The 19,751-nt window shown below is 40.9% G+C and overlaps 1 protein-coding gene across 1 annotated transcript in view; it reads left to right on the plus strand.

The window, feature by feature from the left end:
- The first annotated feature begins 1,873 nt into the window (after window positions 1-1,873).
- Window positions 1,874-19,751, plus strand: part of VPS4B (vacuolar protein sorting 4 homolog B) — a 33,697-nt gene continuing 15,819 nt past the window's right edge. Inside the window, exons 1-8 of the mRNA XM_077810736.1 lie at window positions 1,874-2,031; window positions 9,771-9,882; window positions 13,268-13,418; window positions 15,702-15,769; window positions 16,487-16,606; window positions 17,140-17,296; window positions 19,159-19,307; window positions 19,470-19,551. Of these exons, the coding sequence (XP_077666862.1) occupies window positions 2,008-2,031; window positions 9,771-9,882; window positions 13,268-13,418; window positions 15,702-15,769; window positions 16,487-16,606; window positions 17,140-17,296; window positions 19,159-19,307; window positions 19,470-19,551 (863 nt within the window). The 5' untranslated portion in view covers window positions 1,874-2,007. The remainder of the gene's footprint in view (window positions 2,032-9,770; window positions 9,883-13,267; window positions 13,419-15,701; window positions 15,770-16,486; window positions 16,607-17,139; window positions 17,297-19,158; window positions 19,308-19,469; window positions 19,552-19,751) is intronic.

The following is a 19,751-nucleotide window of genomic DNA, read 5'->3' on the forward strand; positions in this document are numbered from 1 at the left end:
GAAACAGTGTCCCCATGCCATGAGAGTTTACAAGATTTTGAAATCTTTTCCTGTCCTGAACTGGGATGACAAGTTGAAATCTCAAAATTTTTTGCAAACCGAGAAGCTGAAAAAAAAAATCAGATTGGATGAATCAAAACAGTTTCTTTCAATTTGTTTTGATTTTGACCTTTAAAAAATTTTTAAACCTTTTTTTAGTATACATTAATTAAAATTTTAAACAAAAATATCATTTTGAACCGGAAAACAAACTTTTCATTTTGAAAATGTTGGCCTTGTTTCAACCATTTCTAAACTTTTTTTTCAAAAAATTTTTATAGTGGAAGATTCGTTGAAACCAATCTTTTCCCATGAATAGTTTGATAAATCAGCATTGTCCAGTTAAAAAAAAAACTGTCACACAAAATGCATGACATGTGGCAGCCTCCTCTTGCTGTCTCACTTTTTTCTTTTTTGCACAATAGATTTAGGACTTGACAGAATTTATTTTAAAGATTCTTCATATTAAGGTACAAAAGTACAAGTTGATCAAACAGCTTTTTTAAAAATCAAAATATTGATGAACCTTGCCCCACTGTGTGATATATACGTATACAAAATGAACAGCAAAATATGATGGTGTTTGACCACAAGATGGCATCATTACAATACAAGAGGCATAGAGGGAAAGATATTTGGTTGCTTTAAAAAACACTATATGATAATAAAACTTGCTCTATCTGAGACAACCAGCCATATCCTGAAATCCTTACTTAATTTTTACTCAGTACTTACTAGGTCAATGGGAGGTTGCCTAAATAAAGACTGAGAAAAAATAAGGATGTCAGGATTTGGCTCAACAATGGCAAAGGAATAAAGAGTAATGATCCATACGCACACTTACACAAATACTGCAGCGGAATGAGTAACACAAAACCTGACGTTTGTGAATGAAATAGAAAAGGAGTACTTGTGGCACCTTAGAGACTAACAAATTTATTTGAGCATAAGCTTTCGTGAGCTACAGCTCACTTCATTGGATGCATTCAGTGGAAAATATAGTGGGGAGCTTTATATACATAGAGGACATGAAACAATGGGTGTTACCATACACACTGTAAGGAGAGTGATCAAGTAAGGCGAGCTATTACCAGCAGGAGAGCAGGGAGAGGTGGGGAAGGAACCTTTTGTAGTGATAATCAAGGTGGGCCACTTCCAGCAGTCGACAAGAATGTGTGAGGAACAGTGGACTTGTGTGGACTAGCCCAGGCTGAGGTTGATAGTGGGACAGAAACTGTTGAAATCATGGTGGAATTCCTCAAGGGCTTCTTTTCCATGGTCCAGATGATGGTTACTGATCCATGAGCCTACACAAAAGCCCCATGTAAGCACTAAGATTGCATAGCACCCACCAGTGTGCTAGGCACTGTACGTCCAAACAGAAAATCCTGGGGCCAGCTTGGAAGTGGTTTACAGTCCAATTTTAAACATCTGGTGACTGGGGGGGCGGGCAAGTCACAAAAGGGTGGAAAGGACGCTCCCAGTGCCCTAGCCATGGCCAGAGCTGTGCACGCCGCCGGGCGTGCAAGGAGAGGTCCAGGACTCAGGGGCCCACACCCAGGCTGCAGGTGACATACAGGAAGGAGCGGACGCTCCTAAAGCGGGGACCGCGTGAGGCGACCGACGCGCAGCTCTGATTGACAGGCAGGGGCCGCCCCCGGCCCTCCGCACCGCGGCGCTACCACTGCAGGCGGGGAGCGGCCGTGGAACGCTGGGGGTGGGGCTGCGGCGGCTCCTGCGCACAAGGTCCCGCCCGGCCCCGCCCACAGCCTCGCCAGCCTCCGCCCAGGGAGCGGCTGCATGACGTCACGCGCAATCACGCGGGCGCTGGGCGGAAGCGGAAGCGGAAGCGGAGGGGGGTCCCGGCGGCGTTTTGGATACGGAAGTAGCGCGGGGTCCGGGCAGTGGGTTCCGCAGCTGGGAGCAGCTCCAGAGACCGGACACAGCGCGGCAGCGGCATCCCCCGCCATGGCTGCGTCATCCAACCTGCAGGTGGAGACAGGCGGAGCCGGGGCCCTGCCCAGAGCGTCCTGCTGGGGGAGGGGGTGTCGGGGTCGACTGGGGGATTGGGAGGGAGTGTCGGGGCCGAGGGTGGTGGGCGGGCAGGGTCTGGGGTGGGGGGAGGGGAGGCGAGGGGGCGGGCGGTGTCTGGGGTGGGGAGCGGGGCTGAAGGGAGCGGCTGTGGGGGGATGTCCGGCCCCTGGGTGCTGGTGCTTCCATAGTGCATCCCTTAAATGCCTGAGGCTCTCGGCACCGGTTGGGACGGCTTCTGTCGAGTATCTTGCGGTTTGTCTCGAGTCGGATAAAAAGCATGGGGTTTACTTTAAACCGTGTCGCCTTACCCGCTTTTACCTACCTCTCTCCTCAATCCCTAATGTTAGAAAGGGGAATTTACGCTGGGTAGGTGGCCAGGACGATCTTCATCCAGCCAACATATGTTAAAGCATCTCTTGTCCTGTCTACCTTAAGCCTTTAAAATACCTTGATTTGTTTTTAAAATGCACCCTCTATCATAGTTTAAACAAATTGTCCTGTTGGTATAATATGTCTGCCCTGCTTGGGGGTTTATCCCCTTTGTCCATTTGCCGTTAGCATCCTGGTTCAGTTGCTATGTACAGTGATGTTCACTGTCATCTCTTACCATACGCCCAGGATAGCACATAGATTTACCTCCTCATTTTTCAATTAAGTCCTCAGTTGTTTCTGATAACTTGAAGAAGCATATATCCCACATGCTACCATATATTTGAGGTTGGAGTAGGAGCGATCTGTAATTGTTAATATCCCCTCTGCTCTGTTGGCTGCATGGTCACTTTTTGGGGGCTGGGAGGGGCACTATGCTTCCCTTCTCCTTGTCTTCCCACAAAAGTAGTACTGGTATTGTTAAAGTGGTAACACACTTACAACTGCTGTCCTGCTAGATTAGTTATAAAGGTGGTTATACTGATATAACTATTTGGTTTAAATAAAAAATCACCCCTGTAACTGAAATAGTTACATTGTGACAAAACTGGCTGCAGACCAGGCCCTAGTTTTTTTTCTCTCTCACACACACACACTTTTTTTTTCCTGATTCACTATTATTTTTATGATCATAGCACTTAAAAGAACATTTTTTAGAAGCCTTCCTTGCAACAATGAAATTTATGCTCTGGAATCTCTAGCAGTCTAACATGTTGTTTCTGTATTATTTTCCTGTGTTTATAAAAGGGGAGGCATAGGCCCCTTGTCAGAGTTTTCAGGCTAGTTTAAGTGGGTTTTCAGAAGTGGCCAATGAAGTATGTAGATTTTTGTTTGTTTGGTAGGAGCAGGACAGGAAGGTTACACAACCTCCTCTGCTTGCTGGGGATCTGCTTTAGCAGATGGTCTTTTCACATACCGCTCCCCCTTCACCCCCCAAATAGAAGATTTTGCTCATGGTTTTAATGAGACAAAGATTCAAAATTTTTCTCACACTTGTTGGCTCCTATTTAAAAGGTCTCTGTTTTGAAAAAGCTCCCTTTAGTTTAATCTACCTGAAACCAAAAGGTTTTTGCTCCAGTGCCATTGTGTCAAAACCAAACAATAAAGGTACTGTGCTACTTCTCTTCTGAGCCCTACTGGTGCTGCTGCTGTGTATCAACTTTGTTTTGTCTGATGTGTTAGAGAGAGCCCAAATCCTGACATGGATGTATGCACAAGAGACAAAGGACAATGCATCCCATGAAGTGAGCTGTAGCTCACGAAAGCTTATGCTCTAATAAATTTGTTAGTCTCTAAGGTGCCACAAGTACTCCTTTTCTTATTGTTAGTACAGTTAGCAGAGGAAATAACTGTGTATGAGAGAACTGAATATAGTAACTTTTTCTATATAAGTGTATAGTTACTCTAAGTAATTTTCAGAGTAGTAGCCATGTTAGTCTGTATCTGTAAAAAGAACAGGAGTACTTGTGGCACCTTAGCGACTAACAAATTTATTAGAGCATAAGCTTTCGTGAGCTACAGCTCACTTCATCGGATGTATACAGTGGAAAATATAGTGGGGAGATTTTATATACACAGGTTTCAGAGTAGCAGCCGTGTTAGTCTCTATTTGCAAAAAGAAAAGGAGTACTAGTGGCACCTTAGAGACTAACCAATTTATTTGAGCATGAGCTTTCGTGAGCTGCAGCTCACTTCGTCGGATGCATTCAGTGGAAAATACAGTGAGGAGATTTATATACACACAGAACATGAAAAAATGGGTGTTATCATACACACTGTAAGGAGAGGTTTCAGAGTAACAGCCGTGTTAGTCTGTATTCGCAAAACGAAAAGGAGTACTTGTGGCACCTTGGAGACTAACCAATTTATTTGAGCATGAGCTTTCGTGAGCTACAGCTCACTTCATCGGATGCATACCGTGGAAAGTGTAGAAGACATTATATACACACAGAGACCATGAAACAATACCTCCTCCCACCCCACTGTCCTGCTGGTAATAGCTTATCTAAAGTGATCATCAAGTTGGGCCATTTCCAGCACAAATCCAGGTTTTCTCACCCTCTGCCCCCCCCCCCCCCCCCAACTCACTCTCCTGCTGGTAATAGCCCATCCAAAGTGACCACTCTCTTCACAATGTGTATGATAATCAAGGTGGGCCATTTCCAGCACAAATCCAGGTTCTCTCACTCCCTCACCCCCCTCCAAAAACCACACACACAAACTCACTCTCCTGCTGGTAATAGTTTTTTGGAGGTGGGTGAGGGAGTGAGAGAACCTGGATTTGTAAAACCTTTTGTAGTGATAATCAAGGTGGGCCATTTCCAGCACTTTACAAGAACAGTAGGAGGGGAAATAAACATGGGGAAATAGTTCTAGTTTGTGTAATGACCCATCCACTCCCAGTCTCTATTCAAGCCTAAGTTAATTGTATCCAGTTTGCAAATTAATTCCAATTCAGCAGTCTCTCGTTGGATGGGCCAGCAATGCCCCTCTGCCATGTACATTGGTCAAAGAGGACAGTCTCTATGTAAAAGAATAAATGGCCACAAATCAGACGTCAAGAATTTTAACAGTCAAAAACCAGTCGGAGAACACTTCAGTCTCTCTGGTCACTCGATTAGAGACCTAAAAGTGACAATACTTCAAAAACAGACTCCAACGAGAGACTGCTGAATTGGAATTAATTTGCAAACTGGATACAATTAACTTAAGCTTGAATAGAGACTGGGAGTGGATGGGTCATTACACAAAGTAAAACTATTCCTCCTCCCACCCCCCCACTGTTCCTCAGACGTTCTTGTCAACTGCTGGAAATGACCCACCTTGATTATTACTACAAAAGGTTCCCCCCTCTCCCCCAGCTTTCCTGCTGGTATTAGCTCATCTTAAGTGATCACTCTCCTTACAGTGTGTATGGTAACACCCATTGTTTCATGTTCTGTGTATATAAATATCCCCACTGTACTTTCCACTGAATGCATCCAATGAAGTGAGCTGTAGCTCACGAAAGCTTATGCTCAAATAAATTTGTTAGTCTCTAAGGTGCCACAAGTCCTCCTTTTCTTTTTGCGAATACAGACTAACACGGCTGCTACTCTGAAACCTGTCGTTGGAGTGTCTTTTTGAAGTTTTTTTTGTTGAAGAATTGCCACTTTTAGGTCTGTAATCGAGTGACCAGAGAGACTGAAGTGTTCTCCGACTGGTTTTTTCTAATTCTTGACATCTGACTTGTGTCCATTTATTCTTTTACATAGAGAATGTGCAGTTTGGCCAATGTACATGGCAGAGGGGCATTGCTGGCACATGATGGCATATATCACATTGGTAGATGCGCAGGTGAACGAGCCTCTGATAGTGTGGCTGATGTGATTAGGCCCTATGATGGTTTTCCCTGAATAGGTATGTGGACACAGTTGGCAACGGGCTTTGTTGCAAGGATAGGTTCCTGGGTTAGTGGTTTTGTTGTGTGGTAAGTAAATTGTTAGCAGTTAAGTGGCTACATTTTTATATTGGTGTGAGCCAAATAAAATCAAATTCTAAATACTTCGTTAGAAATGTAAAATCATCCAATAATCTGTTCCCCTTCTTCATGCACTAATATAAGTACAGCTGTTAGGTAATCTGGAAAGAACAGAGCGTTGTATAGAAGGACATTTTTTGTTGTTTGCAGGCCTCTTCGTCCTTGTTTGTTAGGAATTCAGTCCTTGTTTGCCCTGTTTTTCCTGGAAGACCCTCTTGAGATACCAAGGATATGAAACTGGATTAACTGAGGAGTAATTACTGTTGTTCAGACTTTTTACAACTTTTTGAGGTTTTGTACTGAAACAGCTTCCAGTCTACAACTGAGTCCTCCAAGATAAACTTCCAGCAAATTTCTTATTGGGGGAAATTTTTCAAAGGCAAATCTCCCCCTTTTATTTCTGAGAAGATAGGGAAGAAAAGTAAAAAGTTCCTGAAAAGTTTTTCATACATAAAGAATGGCACAAAGCCATACTTCTTCCCCACTTCACCTAACCTGAATGAGAACCACATTCAGAACCCTTGAAATACAGAATTGTTGCTACTTTAGAGTTCAAGTAAACGTAACTCTTAATTTGTAGTTATAAATACTTGGCACTGCTACATTACATCTTTTTTTCCCCCCAGAACTAATCTCAAATCATAATGCAGGTTTTATCAGGTATTTGTACTGAAGTGGTTCACATGGCTCAGTCATATTGGAGCCTCATTAAAGATTTTTAGTAATGGTTGACTTTGATAGTGTATCCTGAGAAATTTTTAAGCTATGAAGATAAAATACATTTGAGAAGGTGTGGATTCTCCTTACATCTTTTCAATTAACATAAGAGATCTCTAATAAAAATTTGGAAGCGCTGGATTAACACTCCAATAATAATTATAGCTTAGTATAGAGGAACACTTCTGCCTGTCACTTCTGATTTATGTACTACAGATATATGTTGAAGGTACGCTGTTGACTTTATATGAGTACAACACTCAGCACAAAGGGGTTCTGACCTAGTTAGCCTCTAGGTGCTACTGCAATATAAATACTAATAAAAATACTTCTAAATTGACTAGATTTCAAGTTGTATGCAGTGTTGTAGCCATGTTGGTTTCAAGTTAGCTGTAGAAGTACTGTAAACAGATACTGATTGTTGCCTAGTACAAAAATATTTTTTACTGCTAATATCTCTTCAGATGAAGACATGAATTTGCAGTTTGTTTTTGTATCTACAATTCTCTATTTTTTCTACTCATTTAAAAATAAGGTGCTTTTTTAAATTTTCATAACTTTTATATTTTAATATGCCGGAAAGAATTAGGAGGTCATGTACTAGGTAACCTAGTAGAATAGATTTTAAACTCATTCTGTATTCTGCCAAATTACATTAAAAGAAAATAAGATCCTGATCCTGAAAAGACTTATGCAAATGCTTAGCTTTGCTACTGTGAGTAGTCCAGTTAACTTTAATAGGGACTACTCACAGTTCATATAGATAAGCAGATAAGTGTTTTCAGGAAAAGGGCCTAAAGGTTGCACCAGTAAGCTCTTACAGCCAAATTCTCCAAATGCTTAAATGTGAGTTAGTTTTTATTCAAGCAGGTAGTGACATTGATATTAATGAGATGACTTGTATGAATAAAGTTTACTCATGCATGTTTGTAGAATCCAGCCCTCTTTAACTTTGACATTTCTTAGGTAAGGCTGTATGTGCCACCTTGATTCTACTCCTTATGAACATATGCACACAGTATTTCTCAAATTATATTTTATAATTTTAGGTATGTATGGCATCTTATATAAATGACTCATGGAGTGCATTTCTGTGAAAGATCTAGGAAGAAGTGAGATGGGTGGAGTCCTCCATCATTGACTGCACACCTAGCGAGTGGCATTTTACTTAGCTGAAAACAATACTGTGAATTATAAACTGTCTTGCAACACATGCACAAGGGAAGCAGAGTTATGGTAGCACATGCAACTTCAGCTCTGGCATTTCACGACTTAAGAGCTTACCTGTGTAACTTTAACATTCATTTAAAATAGACTTTTTAATTGATTTTTACTCTTTAAGCAGGAAAAGATCTAGACACCGCTAGAATGCCCCCTAACTCATGCACCTTAAAAAGTTCATAAAAGAGTCCTTTTCCTGGATCCTCAGGAGTTGCACTCTTTCCTTTCTAGTGTGTGTCTGTCACATACAGTGCAAACTGTATACATGAAATTGATGAATGGCTTGGTACACCCTTAAAAGATTAAGAGAATAGCTTTGTCACAATCTCAGCACATGTCAGCTTACTGTTGTTTCTAGTGTTGCTTTTAAAAGTGTTTAACAGAAAAACCTTGAATTGTGTTCATGTGAAGTATGACTTTGCAGAACACTGAAAAGTTCTTATCGGTAAGAACTTTGTCAGATTCCTTCTTTCTACCCCAGCTATGTCAGCATTAGAACATTTTAAAAGGTTGCATTCATGATTAATAAAAGGAAATGTTTTTCATGTTTTGATACGAGTGAATTGTTTTAGCTCAGACTAAAAAAATAAGAATGTACTCCAATCAGATCTTAATATCAGGTTCTTAGGTCAAACTTCCTCAAGCAGCAGGCAGTTGAAAACTGAGTTAGAGTAGAAATGCTTCAGTGCCTTTAACTCTAGGTGTCACTACTGTTCCACCTAGAATATATTGTTGGCATAACGTTTTGTTTCATTTGGTGGTTTCATTTTATATGTGGTTTTTTTTAATCACTTTTGTGATATATCTAGACTTGGGTCACTTGGCTCTGTGTCCACACTGATCTCAGCCAGCTCTCTCACAAAGCTTTGTGTCCTTGATATTTCCCAGTTCCACTCTGAAGTCAGTCCTTCTCCCTGAGACACCCAACAGCAGTTGCTCCAACTTAAGGCCCTGGTTCTACAGTGAGCAATAAGTGCAAGGAGGAGACCTATGTGGAGCTTATTACATGAGCATGGCCTAAGTTACTACAATTTGTTATTTTGAATGCAAGCATTTGTTTGGCATACTTATTTTTTTTATTCTGTGCTGTTTTATTTTGTATCAGATAAAACTCATTTAGACTTACCATTACAGAAAGCATAACTCTACTTAGTCACATGATATAATTAAGCAAAATAAAAATCTGGGTAAAAATAAAAATAAAAATCTGTATCACGCAGCTGCTGCCAGGGGTCTGACTTTTTTCTCCTTAGTATGTTTTCTTTCATTTGGTAATGGAAGAGTACACTCAATTCAATCTGCAGTAGTACTGGTTTTTGGTATTACATATAAATTTAACATTTCTACTAATAATTGTACCTCTGGTATTGTTTTGGGTAATTACTACTTCTAGTGTTTACAAGAAGACTGGTTGCATATCACCAGTGAAGATGAGCATGAGTTCCTTTGCTGAATGTGACCATCAGGTGGTCCATATGTACTCAGTGAGTTTTATTTCAGTACTTCTAGAAGTAGGTCTCATTACCACAAAATGGAAAGAGATCCAGTTTCCTGGCAGATTAGTTACATAGTATTTACAATTTAATAATAATTTAGCAATTTTCAATTATCCTATATTCAGAGCTGTACAAGGACAGTCCCAATGAATTTATAATCAATTACCTTCAACTTGTTTGCACAGTAGATATTCATATTGTAAAGGCGAGGCATCAGCTTTTAGTGTAACCGCTTAAATTATCACGCTAATGTTGCAGTACTCTTGCATAATAGTTGTCATTTTAATCACACCACTTTTTCTTTTGCTTTACAGAAAGCAATAGACCTTGCTAGCAAGGCAGCACAAGAAGACAAAGCAGGAAACTATGAGGAAGCACTCCGCTTGTACCAACATGCTGTGCAGTATTTTCTCCATGTAATTAAATGTAAGACTTGGAATATTAGCTAGCTATTTGCTGCAATTTTTTGAAAGCTAAATTATATAAAGTTACAGCAGTCTACCTGATAGAACCAAAATGGAAAATATTCACCATGTTAAGTATCAACAAGTGTTTTGTCTAAAGATACTAAATCTCTCAAACAGTCAAATAAGACTTGCCAGCTATACTTTGATTTAAAGGCACATATTGTGTATCTTCTTTTCCATCACGCACATGCTCTCCAATTGCTCCAATCTTGTAAATAGTCCACTTTGTTGATATTTAGAAAGGAATCCTGCTACCAACACTAGATGTCTTCAAAAAGTTCCAAGGTGACTACAGTGTAGGGGGGACAGGTAGAGGATGGGAAGAGTTAAGTATTTCCTTTTTATGTAGGGAAAATCAGGTGGTATCTGGAAAGCCAGTCTTTGTGTAGTGACGCCACAGAAGTTACTGTCTTGTCCTGCAGGTGAAACAATGTCACGCTTCCCTTTTTCATTCTTTCCATTGACAATTCAAGCTGCTTATGCTTACCTTCAAGATTCTGCACAAATGAACATAGTTTAGACCTATATTTATTCTCTCATTTTTCTTCTGCCAATACCTTGTCTACAGTTCCCTTTATATCCTTCCTTTACTGTTCATGCTTCCTTCTCTGTTGCCTCCTTATGCCTGAATTCTTGCTTTTGACTTTGATGTGCAAGGAGATGCCTTTCTTAAGTTAAATTCCACCTTAAAATGTGTTATTTCTGCCAACCCTACCAGTGCAAACTCACCCCAAGTTAGAGGTGCTGTTACATATACAATAACTTAAAAATCTTAAGTAACTTCCATTTGATCATTCAGGGCAGTTTGTGTGTGGATTTTGTTTGTCTTTTGTGTTTGTCTATATCGGGGGTCAGCAACCTATGGCATGCGTGCCAATTTTTAATGGCACGCTGCTGCCTGCCAGGTCCCAGCTGCCAGCCCCGCTCAGCCCGCTGCCGAACCCAGGCCGGCAGCGGGTTGAGTGGGGCAGGTGGCCGGGACCCCGGCAGGCAGCAGCGTACCATTAAAAATCCTGCTTGCCCTGGCCCGCTCTTCTACCCCCCCCCCCATCTTTTCCCCCAGTGTGCTGGGTTCCTGCCCCTCCTCCTCTCCCTCCCTGCTGCCGATCAGCTGATGGCCCTTGTGAGGGAGGGGGAGAAGCGGAGCTGCAGCGCACTCGCTGCTCCGGGGAGGAGGTGGAGAAGAGGTGGGGGTAGGGTCTTGAGGAAGGGGGTGGAATCAGGGCATATCCCCTCCAGCCCCCTGCCGTGAGCCGCTCTGGGCAGGGGACTGGGAGCACCCCCACAACCCTAACCCACACCCCCAGCCCTCTGCCATGACCCCTGCACCCCCCCACAACCCCAATCCTGACGCCAGCCCCCTATACATTCCCAGCCCCCCAATGCCCTGACTCTTGCACCCCCCCACATTCCCACCCCACCCTGAGCACCAAACGGGAGCTCCTGCGCCTCTCCTCCCCCCACATTCCACCTGCACCCCTCGCACCAAATGGGAGCTGCCCAGGTAAGCACTCCACACCCAAACCTCCTGCCCCAACCCTGAGCCCCCTCTGTCATTCTAGCTCCTGGCCAGACCCTTCACCCCAACCCGCAGCCTGCTCCTTCACCCCCAGCCCTGTGCTCAGTGCACTCCCACCCTCAGCTCAGTGCAGAGAAAGAAGAAGAGAATGGGCTAGAACCAGGGAGAAGGTAGGTACCCACTCTGAGCACCGGCAGCGGGCTAAGCGGGGCCGGCAACCGTGACCCTGGCTGGCAGGAGCCAGTAGACGGAACCCCAAACTGGCAGCGCGCTGAGCCGCTCAGCCTGCTGCCAATCTGGGGGCCCGGCCGCTGGCCCTGCTCAGCCTGCTGCCAATCTGGGGGCCCGGCCGCTGGCCCTGCTCAGCCTGCTGCCAATCTGGGGTCCCAGCCGCAGGCTCCGCTCAGCCTGCTGCCAGCCTAGGTGAACGGAACCCCAGGCTGGCAGCAGGCTGAGCAGGCCAGCAGCGTAAGATCAGCATTTTAATTTAATTTTTAAATGAAGCTTCTTAAACATTTTGAAAATCTTGTTGACTTTACATACGACAATAGTTTAGTTATATAATATATAGACTTATAGAGAGAGACCTTTTAAAAAACGTTAAAATGTATTACTGGCACGTGAAACCTTAAATTAAAGTGAATAAATGAAGACTCAACACACCACTTCTGAAGGTTGCCGACCCTGGTCTATATGTTCTGCTCTATGGGGCAAGAGAATGTATCTTTCTGTGCTTTCTGCAATGCTGGGCACGCTTTTGGGACTTAATACATAGAGTAAAGTGTGCATGCCTTTTGTTGTGTAGCCTGAAATGCTTTTTAATAGATTAGAGACCAGGAGGACAATAATAACTATTAATTATTATCTAAAGGTTGACAAGATAAGTGAGGTTTCTCGGTGAAAGAGACAAGCTTTTGAGCTTAAACAGAGAAAAAGTTGGTCAGATTTTATGCCTATCTCCCTTTCAGTGTGAATGACAACTGTTTTTTTTAAGAAACTGGAAGATTGCAGAAGGGGGTTGAGAACATATAATGTAAATAAACAAAAACCACTGCTCAACACTGATCTCTTAAACTACTGCCCAGTAACATCCGTTTTTTAAGCAAGCAAATCAAGAAGCCATCCATCTGCCAGTATCCTTGATCCTTCTCAATCAGTCAGGCTTCAGCCATGGGATCCAAAACGCCCACAACTGGCTCTAAAGTTGCACCCCATCCTATCAGTACAAACCTTGTCATAGTGACCGCCACACTTGTGATCTGCAGACTTGATTATTGCAGCTCATAACTAGGAGTGAAGCCACATGCTTTGAAAAATCTCCACCTGTTACAAACCACAGTAGCCCGTCTGCTTAGCGACACAAATCACAATGAACATATCACCATGGAGCTCTGCTTTGCATTGTCTTCCCATTCAATAGAGACTCCAGTTCAAAGTGTATCTTAAGCAAAAACCTGTTAGCTTAATCAAGTTTTCTCTCCTACAGGATAAGGAGAAGGAAATAGCTCTCTTGAAATAGTTGGCTGGTGTTTAGATAATGTGGTGGATATTGGCAATATAAGCATCAAAATGCTTCTTGAAGCATTCACTAAGCACAATGGATTTCTTGTAGGTCGGAGGTTTTCAATTTACTTTTTTGTTCGTTGAGATTGGAGAAACTACTACACGCTACTTTCTTATGTATTCTGTTAAATTTAGTATTAAAATGGGGACAGAATTATTACCCTTTTCTGTTTTGATTTGTTTTGTTTTGGTTTTGTTTTTGTTTTTTTTTTTGTTTTTTTTGCTTCTAGTAAAGCATAACCATTTTTTTCAATTTTTTTAGATGAAGCACAGGGTGATAAAGCAAAACAAAGTATCAGAACGAAGTGTACAGAATATCTGGACAGAGCAGAAAAACTGAAGGAATATCTGAAAAAGAAAGAGAAAGCTCCACCAAAGCCAGTGAAAGAGTCTGGTCCATCTGATGAAAAAGGGTATGTGTTTTTTTTGGAGACGGTAAAGCAAAATGCAATATTTTTCATGTTCCAAACTCAGCTGAAACGAAAGTTAACTATTTGAAAGAACATTTTAAGTAAGTTTAATGCGTGTGAAATGTATCAGGTGAGCAATACAGAAGTACAGTAACTAACCAAACAACATGCATACTAACACTACAAGCTTTCCTATGTTGCTTTACCAATATGCCTTAGTCCTACCATGGAAGATCCACTTGCAGTAACTCACTCCACGGTATGCATCCGATGAAGTGAGCTGTAGCTCACGAAAGCTCATGCTCAAATAAATTGGTTAGTCTCTAAGGTGCCACAAGTACTCCTTTTCTTTTCACTCCAGTAAGTTAACTCACATCTAGCAGGTCTTTAGCCTTTCTTCTGGATGACAGCTGTGGTGGCCTAAGACATGGACACCTACCTACTTAAAAACTAGATCTTCAGAGCACCAGTGACTAGATTTAAACCACTGATAACTTGGGCCAGTTTTGAACATGTGCTCCAGAGGTTGAAGCTCTGTATCACGTTCCCAATCCATTGCACCATCTTGTCATATTTCTATTCACCCAACTCTTGTTATTGGCAACAGTATTTGTTGGACATCTAGATAATTACATTTTATACCTAATATTTTATGTCTTCATTGAAACTTAAAACTGCAGTAAAATTTAAGTGATTTGCAGAAAAACTGTCCTCGTTTGTGGCTTGTAATCCATCTGTAGAGAGGATTTAAAGTTGTACTTGACTCAGATTGGTAATTGAATTCAGTTTGCACATGGCAGTATATCTCGTGTTAAAATCAGTTACTGTCACTTCTCCCGTATCAGAGTCCAGGGATCCTTATTTTTTCTGCAGAAGTTGATGGCCTCAGGGGACACTAATGCAGCAGACAGTGTAGTGCTCTGCTTCAGATGCCTAATGTTTTCAGTATTTGCAGGAAAAAAAGTCTCCTGAACTCTGATGGTGGTAAGGAGGAGGAAAGAAGCTTATTTTCAGTGTTGTTTTTTAAGTCTTCTAAATGCACTGATACCATGTTCAGTTATTAAGCTGTTTGCAAGAGACAAGGTGGGTGAGGTAATATCTTTTATTAGACCAACTTCTGTTGATGAGAGAGACAAGCCTTTGAGCCACACAGAGTTCTTCTTCTGGTCTGGGAATGGTATTCCAAGCATCACAGCTAAATGCAAGGTGGAACAGATTGTTTAGCATAAGTAGTTAGCACATATTCTAAGGGACCATTTTAGGTAGAGTAGCCCATTAACATCTCAGTGATAGGACAAAAAGAGGGATTAGTGGGTTACAGATTGTTGTAAAAAGCCATAAATCCAGTGTCTCTGTTCTGTCCATGAATTTTGGTATCTAGCAGTATTATGAATTTAAGCTTCGAGGCTCGTCTTTTGAAAATGTGCAGGTTTCCTTTGAGAATGAGGACTGATAGATTAGATCCAGCGATCACTTTGTTCACTATAACTATACTGCATACAGTTTATTTGCAAAGCTTTCTAGTTTCCTTTTTGAGTGAATGTAGCTTGTCCCTGAAACTCTGAATACACACATGTCAGAACTCTTTCTAGCTATAGTACTGGTCAGGTGAGCAACAGTTGGTTTGTGAAAGCTCAGAGCGGCACCATGTTCCACATGCTTATGATGACTGTAAGATTGTGCATAGGACGTGCCCCCTATGCTGGCTTTTCACCAACCAAGGATTTCCCTTACGTCTTCTCTTAGTTCTCTTTACACTGCTCTGGCAACGCAAAGAGGAACATAGCACTAGCTGGATCTTACCAGTAACTCCAATTGCTGCTCCAAACATATAGAGGATTGCTTAGATCTGCCTGCACTGAAGAAAGGACAATTGTACCTGTAATAAATCTAATTAAAAACAGTAAAGGTGGAATTTAGGCCATAAATATTTTCTACAAATCATGGAAACGTTAACTCCATAGGGAAACTTATTAAAACATACTTCATTAGAATTGTCAACAATATTTTAAAGAAATCACATTTTATATGAAGCTTAGAATGACACTACTTGGCTTTATATTTTTGTCACATGATTTTAAAAATAAAATTACCTCATTCAACAGGGCTGTTGGGCCCTCAAAGAATCTACAGAATTGAATTAAAAACACATTTCCCTGAATATTTCTAGCAAAATGACGGAACGTGTGAGGTAGAATATAGTTTCCATTTACAAAATTGTTTGTCTTGTGTAAGACAGGTGGCTTTCTTTGTAGTTGAACATCTTATTACTTGTGTCTGAATTAGGACTGACAGTGATGGGGAAGGAGAGTCTGATGATCCTGAAAAAAAGAAACTGCAAAATCAACTTCAAGGTAGTTCTGAAACTTTTTTTAAAAAATCATTGTATCAAGTGACTTGTTAAATTAGGCAGTTCTGATTTGTTGGTTATTTTTCTTGTCCACAAAAGAGCTGTAGACTGACTTGCCACAGAGTATTTAAATACAATAGAAATTCCTCTGTGCCTTCACTATTTACAAAAGAGGCTTTATTCACATCTTACAGATGAGAATGCTGAGGCCCAGAGAGGTGAAGTGACTTGCCCAGTCACCCTGTAGACTAAAGGCACAGCCAGGAATAGAACCCATGTCTGAGAAGTCACAGTCAAGTGCTCTGTCCCCTGGGCCACACGGCTTCACATAAGGACTAGCCACTTTATTTTAAATAGAAGCTTAAATTTTGCAGAAACTACTGGGGCTGATTTAGAGGGCTCTGGCAGGCAGTGCCTATTTACACACAACCAAATGATGTTAAAGAACAGTGTCCTGTCCCTAGGAAACTTGCACTTGCTGGCCAAATCATGGTCTAACTCTAGTTAGCCACAACAGAACTTGAACCCTGCTTAAGTATTGTGGTTAAACATTGCTGAAATCTGTATATGCTGCATGCAGTCTGTTCATGGAAACCATGCTGGAATTGACAAGCAGCAGTTCATATGTGAACAGGGTCCAAGATTTTAATTCTTGCTTATGACAGCAGAGGTTCTTTGACAGAATGTACCTTCCTAGTTTATCTGGTCTCTTATTTTATAGGTGCCATTGTTATGGAGCGACCAAATGTAAAGTGGAGTGATGTTGCTGGTCTTGAAGGAGCCAAAGAAGCGCTTAAAGAGGCAGTGATATTGCCCATTAAATTTCCTCATCTGTTTACAGGTGAGATAAATTTAGTATACATTCTTGGTTCTAATGGTTGCAGTTTGGGGGAGAGGTGTGGCTGGTGAGGGGTGAGAAGTATTTTACACTGTCATAATGGTGACCTATGTCTAGGTGTCCTTTAAGAGCTTCTATTCCATAGTCTGGTGGGATGTGTATGCTGGGATGGTGGGAGCAGTTGGGGAATTGTATTGGGAGAAAGGAGAAGTTGGTTCAAGAACAACTCATCTCACATGGTAACTTTAAATACAGTGATGTTATAAGCTGTATTTCTCTTACACATTTGCTAACTTTGGGAAACTGATGATTGGTATAGTTTATTAATAAAGCAACAAGTTATATATGAATCTAAATTATGTAAATACAACAGATACCAACTTCTTTCAACTGAAAAAGTGAATAAATATATAAACAATTTTACAAGCTTGGATGAGGTTTCATTTTTTTACCAAGTTCTGTATCAACCTGATCCTTGTATCAGAATTCTTCAGGCAAGTCCTTTTTTCTTTTCTTTTAAAATATAACTCTCGTAGGAAAGAGAACACCTTGGAGAGGAATTCTTCTTTTTGGGCCACCAGGAACAGGAAAATCTTTCTTGGCAAAAGCTGTGGCAACAGAAGCCAACAACTCTACATTCTTCTCAGTATCCTCCTCTGACCTTGTCTCAAAATGGTTAGGAGAGAGTGAAAAGTAAGTAGCTCAGTTGAATTTTTTTTTATACTAAATGGTTTTATTTGGTTCTGAAACACTGCAATCTGTCAGCTGAGGTTCAAGAATGTAATCACTACTATTTTCTTTTTGCAAATATTTGCACAACTTCACGATGCTTTCAAAAGTAGGTAAAATTTGAGGTAGTTTGTATACTAGAGCTGGCCCGAAACTCAGAATTTCAGGGTTTTGAAAAATTTTAGTGTTTTTGAAATTTTCCATGAATGGGGAATTCAGAAAAATTTTGCTTTGGAAATGTCAAAACATGGTGGTTTTGTAATGAAATATTTTCCCAGAGATCACTGGCAGCTCCTGAGTGAACAGACTTCATTCTTGTCCAGTTCGCTCTGGAGCTGTTGGGGATTAAGGGATTGGCAGCTCCTGGGTAGCCTGCCATGTGGGCTGCCTGACTTCACAGCCTGGGGAGCCAGATGCCCTGAGAGTCTTCCAGGCTCTTGGCTCAGCGGCAGGGAGCTCAGCGGCAGAAGTCCACATGATGGGCTGCAGACTTGAACCCAGGTTCCTGCCAGTCATCTGATGAAAGTTTTGTAAAAACCCAATCTTTTCCTGAAACATCTCAGGTTCACAAGCCAGCACGTTTCTTGGAAAATTTCTGGCAGGCTGTATTTTATGTCTCATTAAAATAAACCAAAAAAGGACAGGAAACTTAAGTTTCTTCCCAACATCAACCTTGACTCTCTCTTCTACAGCTGTGCATGAGAAGAGGGTCTTCACTTTTTGTGGTCCTTGGTGTGTGGATCCTTTAGTATGAGGATCATTTTTCTCCCTCCTGTCTTGTAGCAAAACTTGGGAGATTTATTAAAAGTGAACTTCAAAGGAAAAAAATGGTAAATATTGGCTAACTATTTTTGCTTTTTTAAGGTGTACAAAGTCTGAAGGGCTTCCTGGGAAAAAGCTCTTGATTTATTTTTTTTTTTTTTAAGACCAAGAAATGTAGGTCTTGCCCATTTTGTTTTTCCAGGAAAAATTCATAGATGATAGAAGAACTTGCAAGCTTATCACACCAGAAATTCTGAGGAAGTTAAATCTGAGAGGAAAAGTGACTGTCATTTACTGTTAAAAATACACAAATTTTAGACACTTTAAATATTCTTGTAATTCATATCAGTTGAGTCAGTGGCGATGGAAAAGCAGGAAAGATATAAAGCCCCCAGGTTGACTTTTTGGGGGGAATTAGAGAACGTCATTTTTTCACTTGTAAATGGAACAAATTTGAGAGACAGACCTGGTATCTGACACCATTTTTAGCCACTTTTCAGAGCTTTACCTGACACTTCTCTGTTTTAAATTATTGGCATCAACTTTTATATTGATCATATTTTTTCCTGAACAAATAAATATGAAAATGTGTAAGATCTCAGGCATATCAACCCTTCTGGCTACTTCCTTCACCTAAAGAGAACTAATGTGCTACCAGATACAGTATTTACAGAAGTCATTATTCAGTATTACTCTTTCAAAGTTTCTTGAGTTGGTTATATTACATTAAATATGTAACAGAACAACAAGTCTGATTCTTCGTTTTCTACCCACCTTGTAAAGGACCGAAAGGAAACATGAACAGATCTTTCACTAGCTAGAGCATGACTGAAGCACCATACTTTATAGTCCTCATTTCCCTCCAGCATTGCCAGATGACTTTGATTAGAGGGAAGCACCATTTACAGAGCTAAAGAACTTTGCCTCTTGAGGATCCTCAACTGCTTACTTAACATCATGATTATGAACCTTGATTCCTTATACTGTGGTAAATGTGATATGATGCAGTACAATAATATTGACTTGCTGTATTCTCATGGAAGATAACTTAATTTTTTTTCTAGATTAGTGAAAAATTTATTCCAGCTTGCCAGAGAAAACAAACCTTCTATTATCTTCATTGATGAGATAGACTCTCTGTGTGGATCAAGAAGTGAGAATGAAAGTGAGGCTGCTAGACGAATTAAAACAGAATTCCTAGTTCAGATGCAAGGTAAGATTAATGGCATTAAGGAACAGTTAGCAATTAATATCAGTTTTGGCTTTTTTGACACACAGTTAAGGTAAAATTGAAGATCATTTGTAGTTTTTCAAGATGTTTTAAAATGCTTTAAAAAAGTGTTTATATTATTAAATATTACCTGTTCTGGTGTAGGGGTTGGTGTAGACAATGAAGGAATCTTGGTTTTGGGAGCTACAAACATACCCTGGGTTCTGGATTCTGCTATCAGGAGAAGGTAATTTTATAACAAAATGTGTATTGTCCAGTAAAATATGCAACTTCACACTATACAGCACAAAGTGTTAGGTTTTTTCAATTCACTATTGATTAGGTGGTGGCTTAATCTGTGAATGTTCGGAAATACTATCCTGCTTTAACTACCTTGTATGGGAAACCTGAAGATCTATACACTGAAAATCTCTCCAATTAATTTAT

This window comes from Eretmochelys imbricata, chromosome 2 (genome assembly GCF_965152235.1).
Source record: "Eretmochelys imbricata isolate rEreImb1 chromosome 2, rEreImb1.hap1, whole genome shotgun sequence".
NCBI classification, from domain to species: domain Eukaryota; kingdom Metazoa; phylum Chordata; order Testudines; family Cheloniidae; genus Eretmochelys; species Eretmochelys imbricata.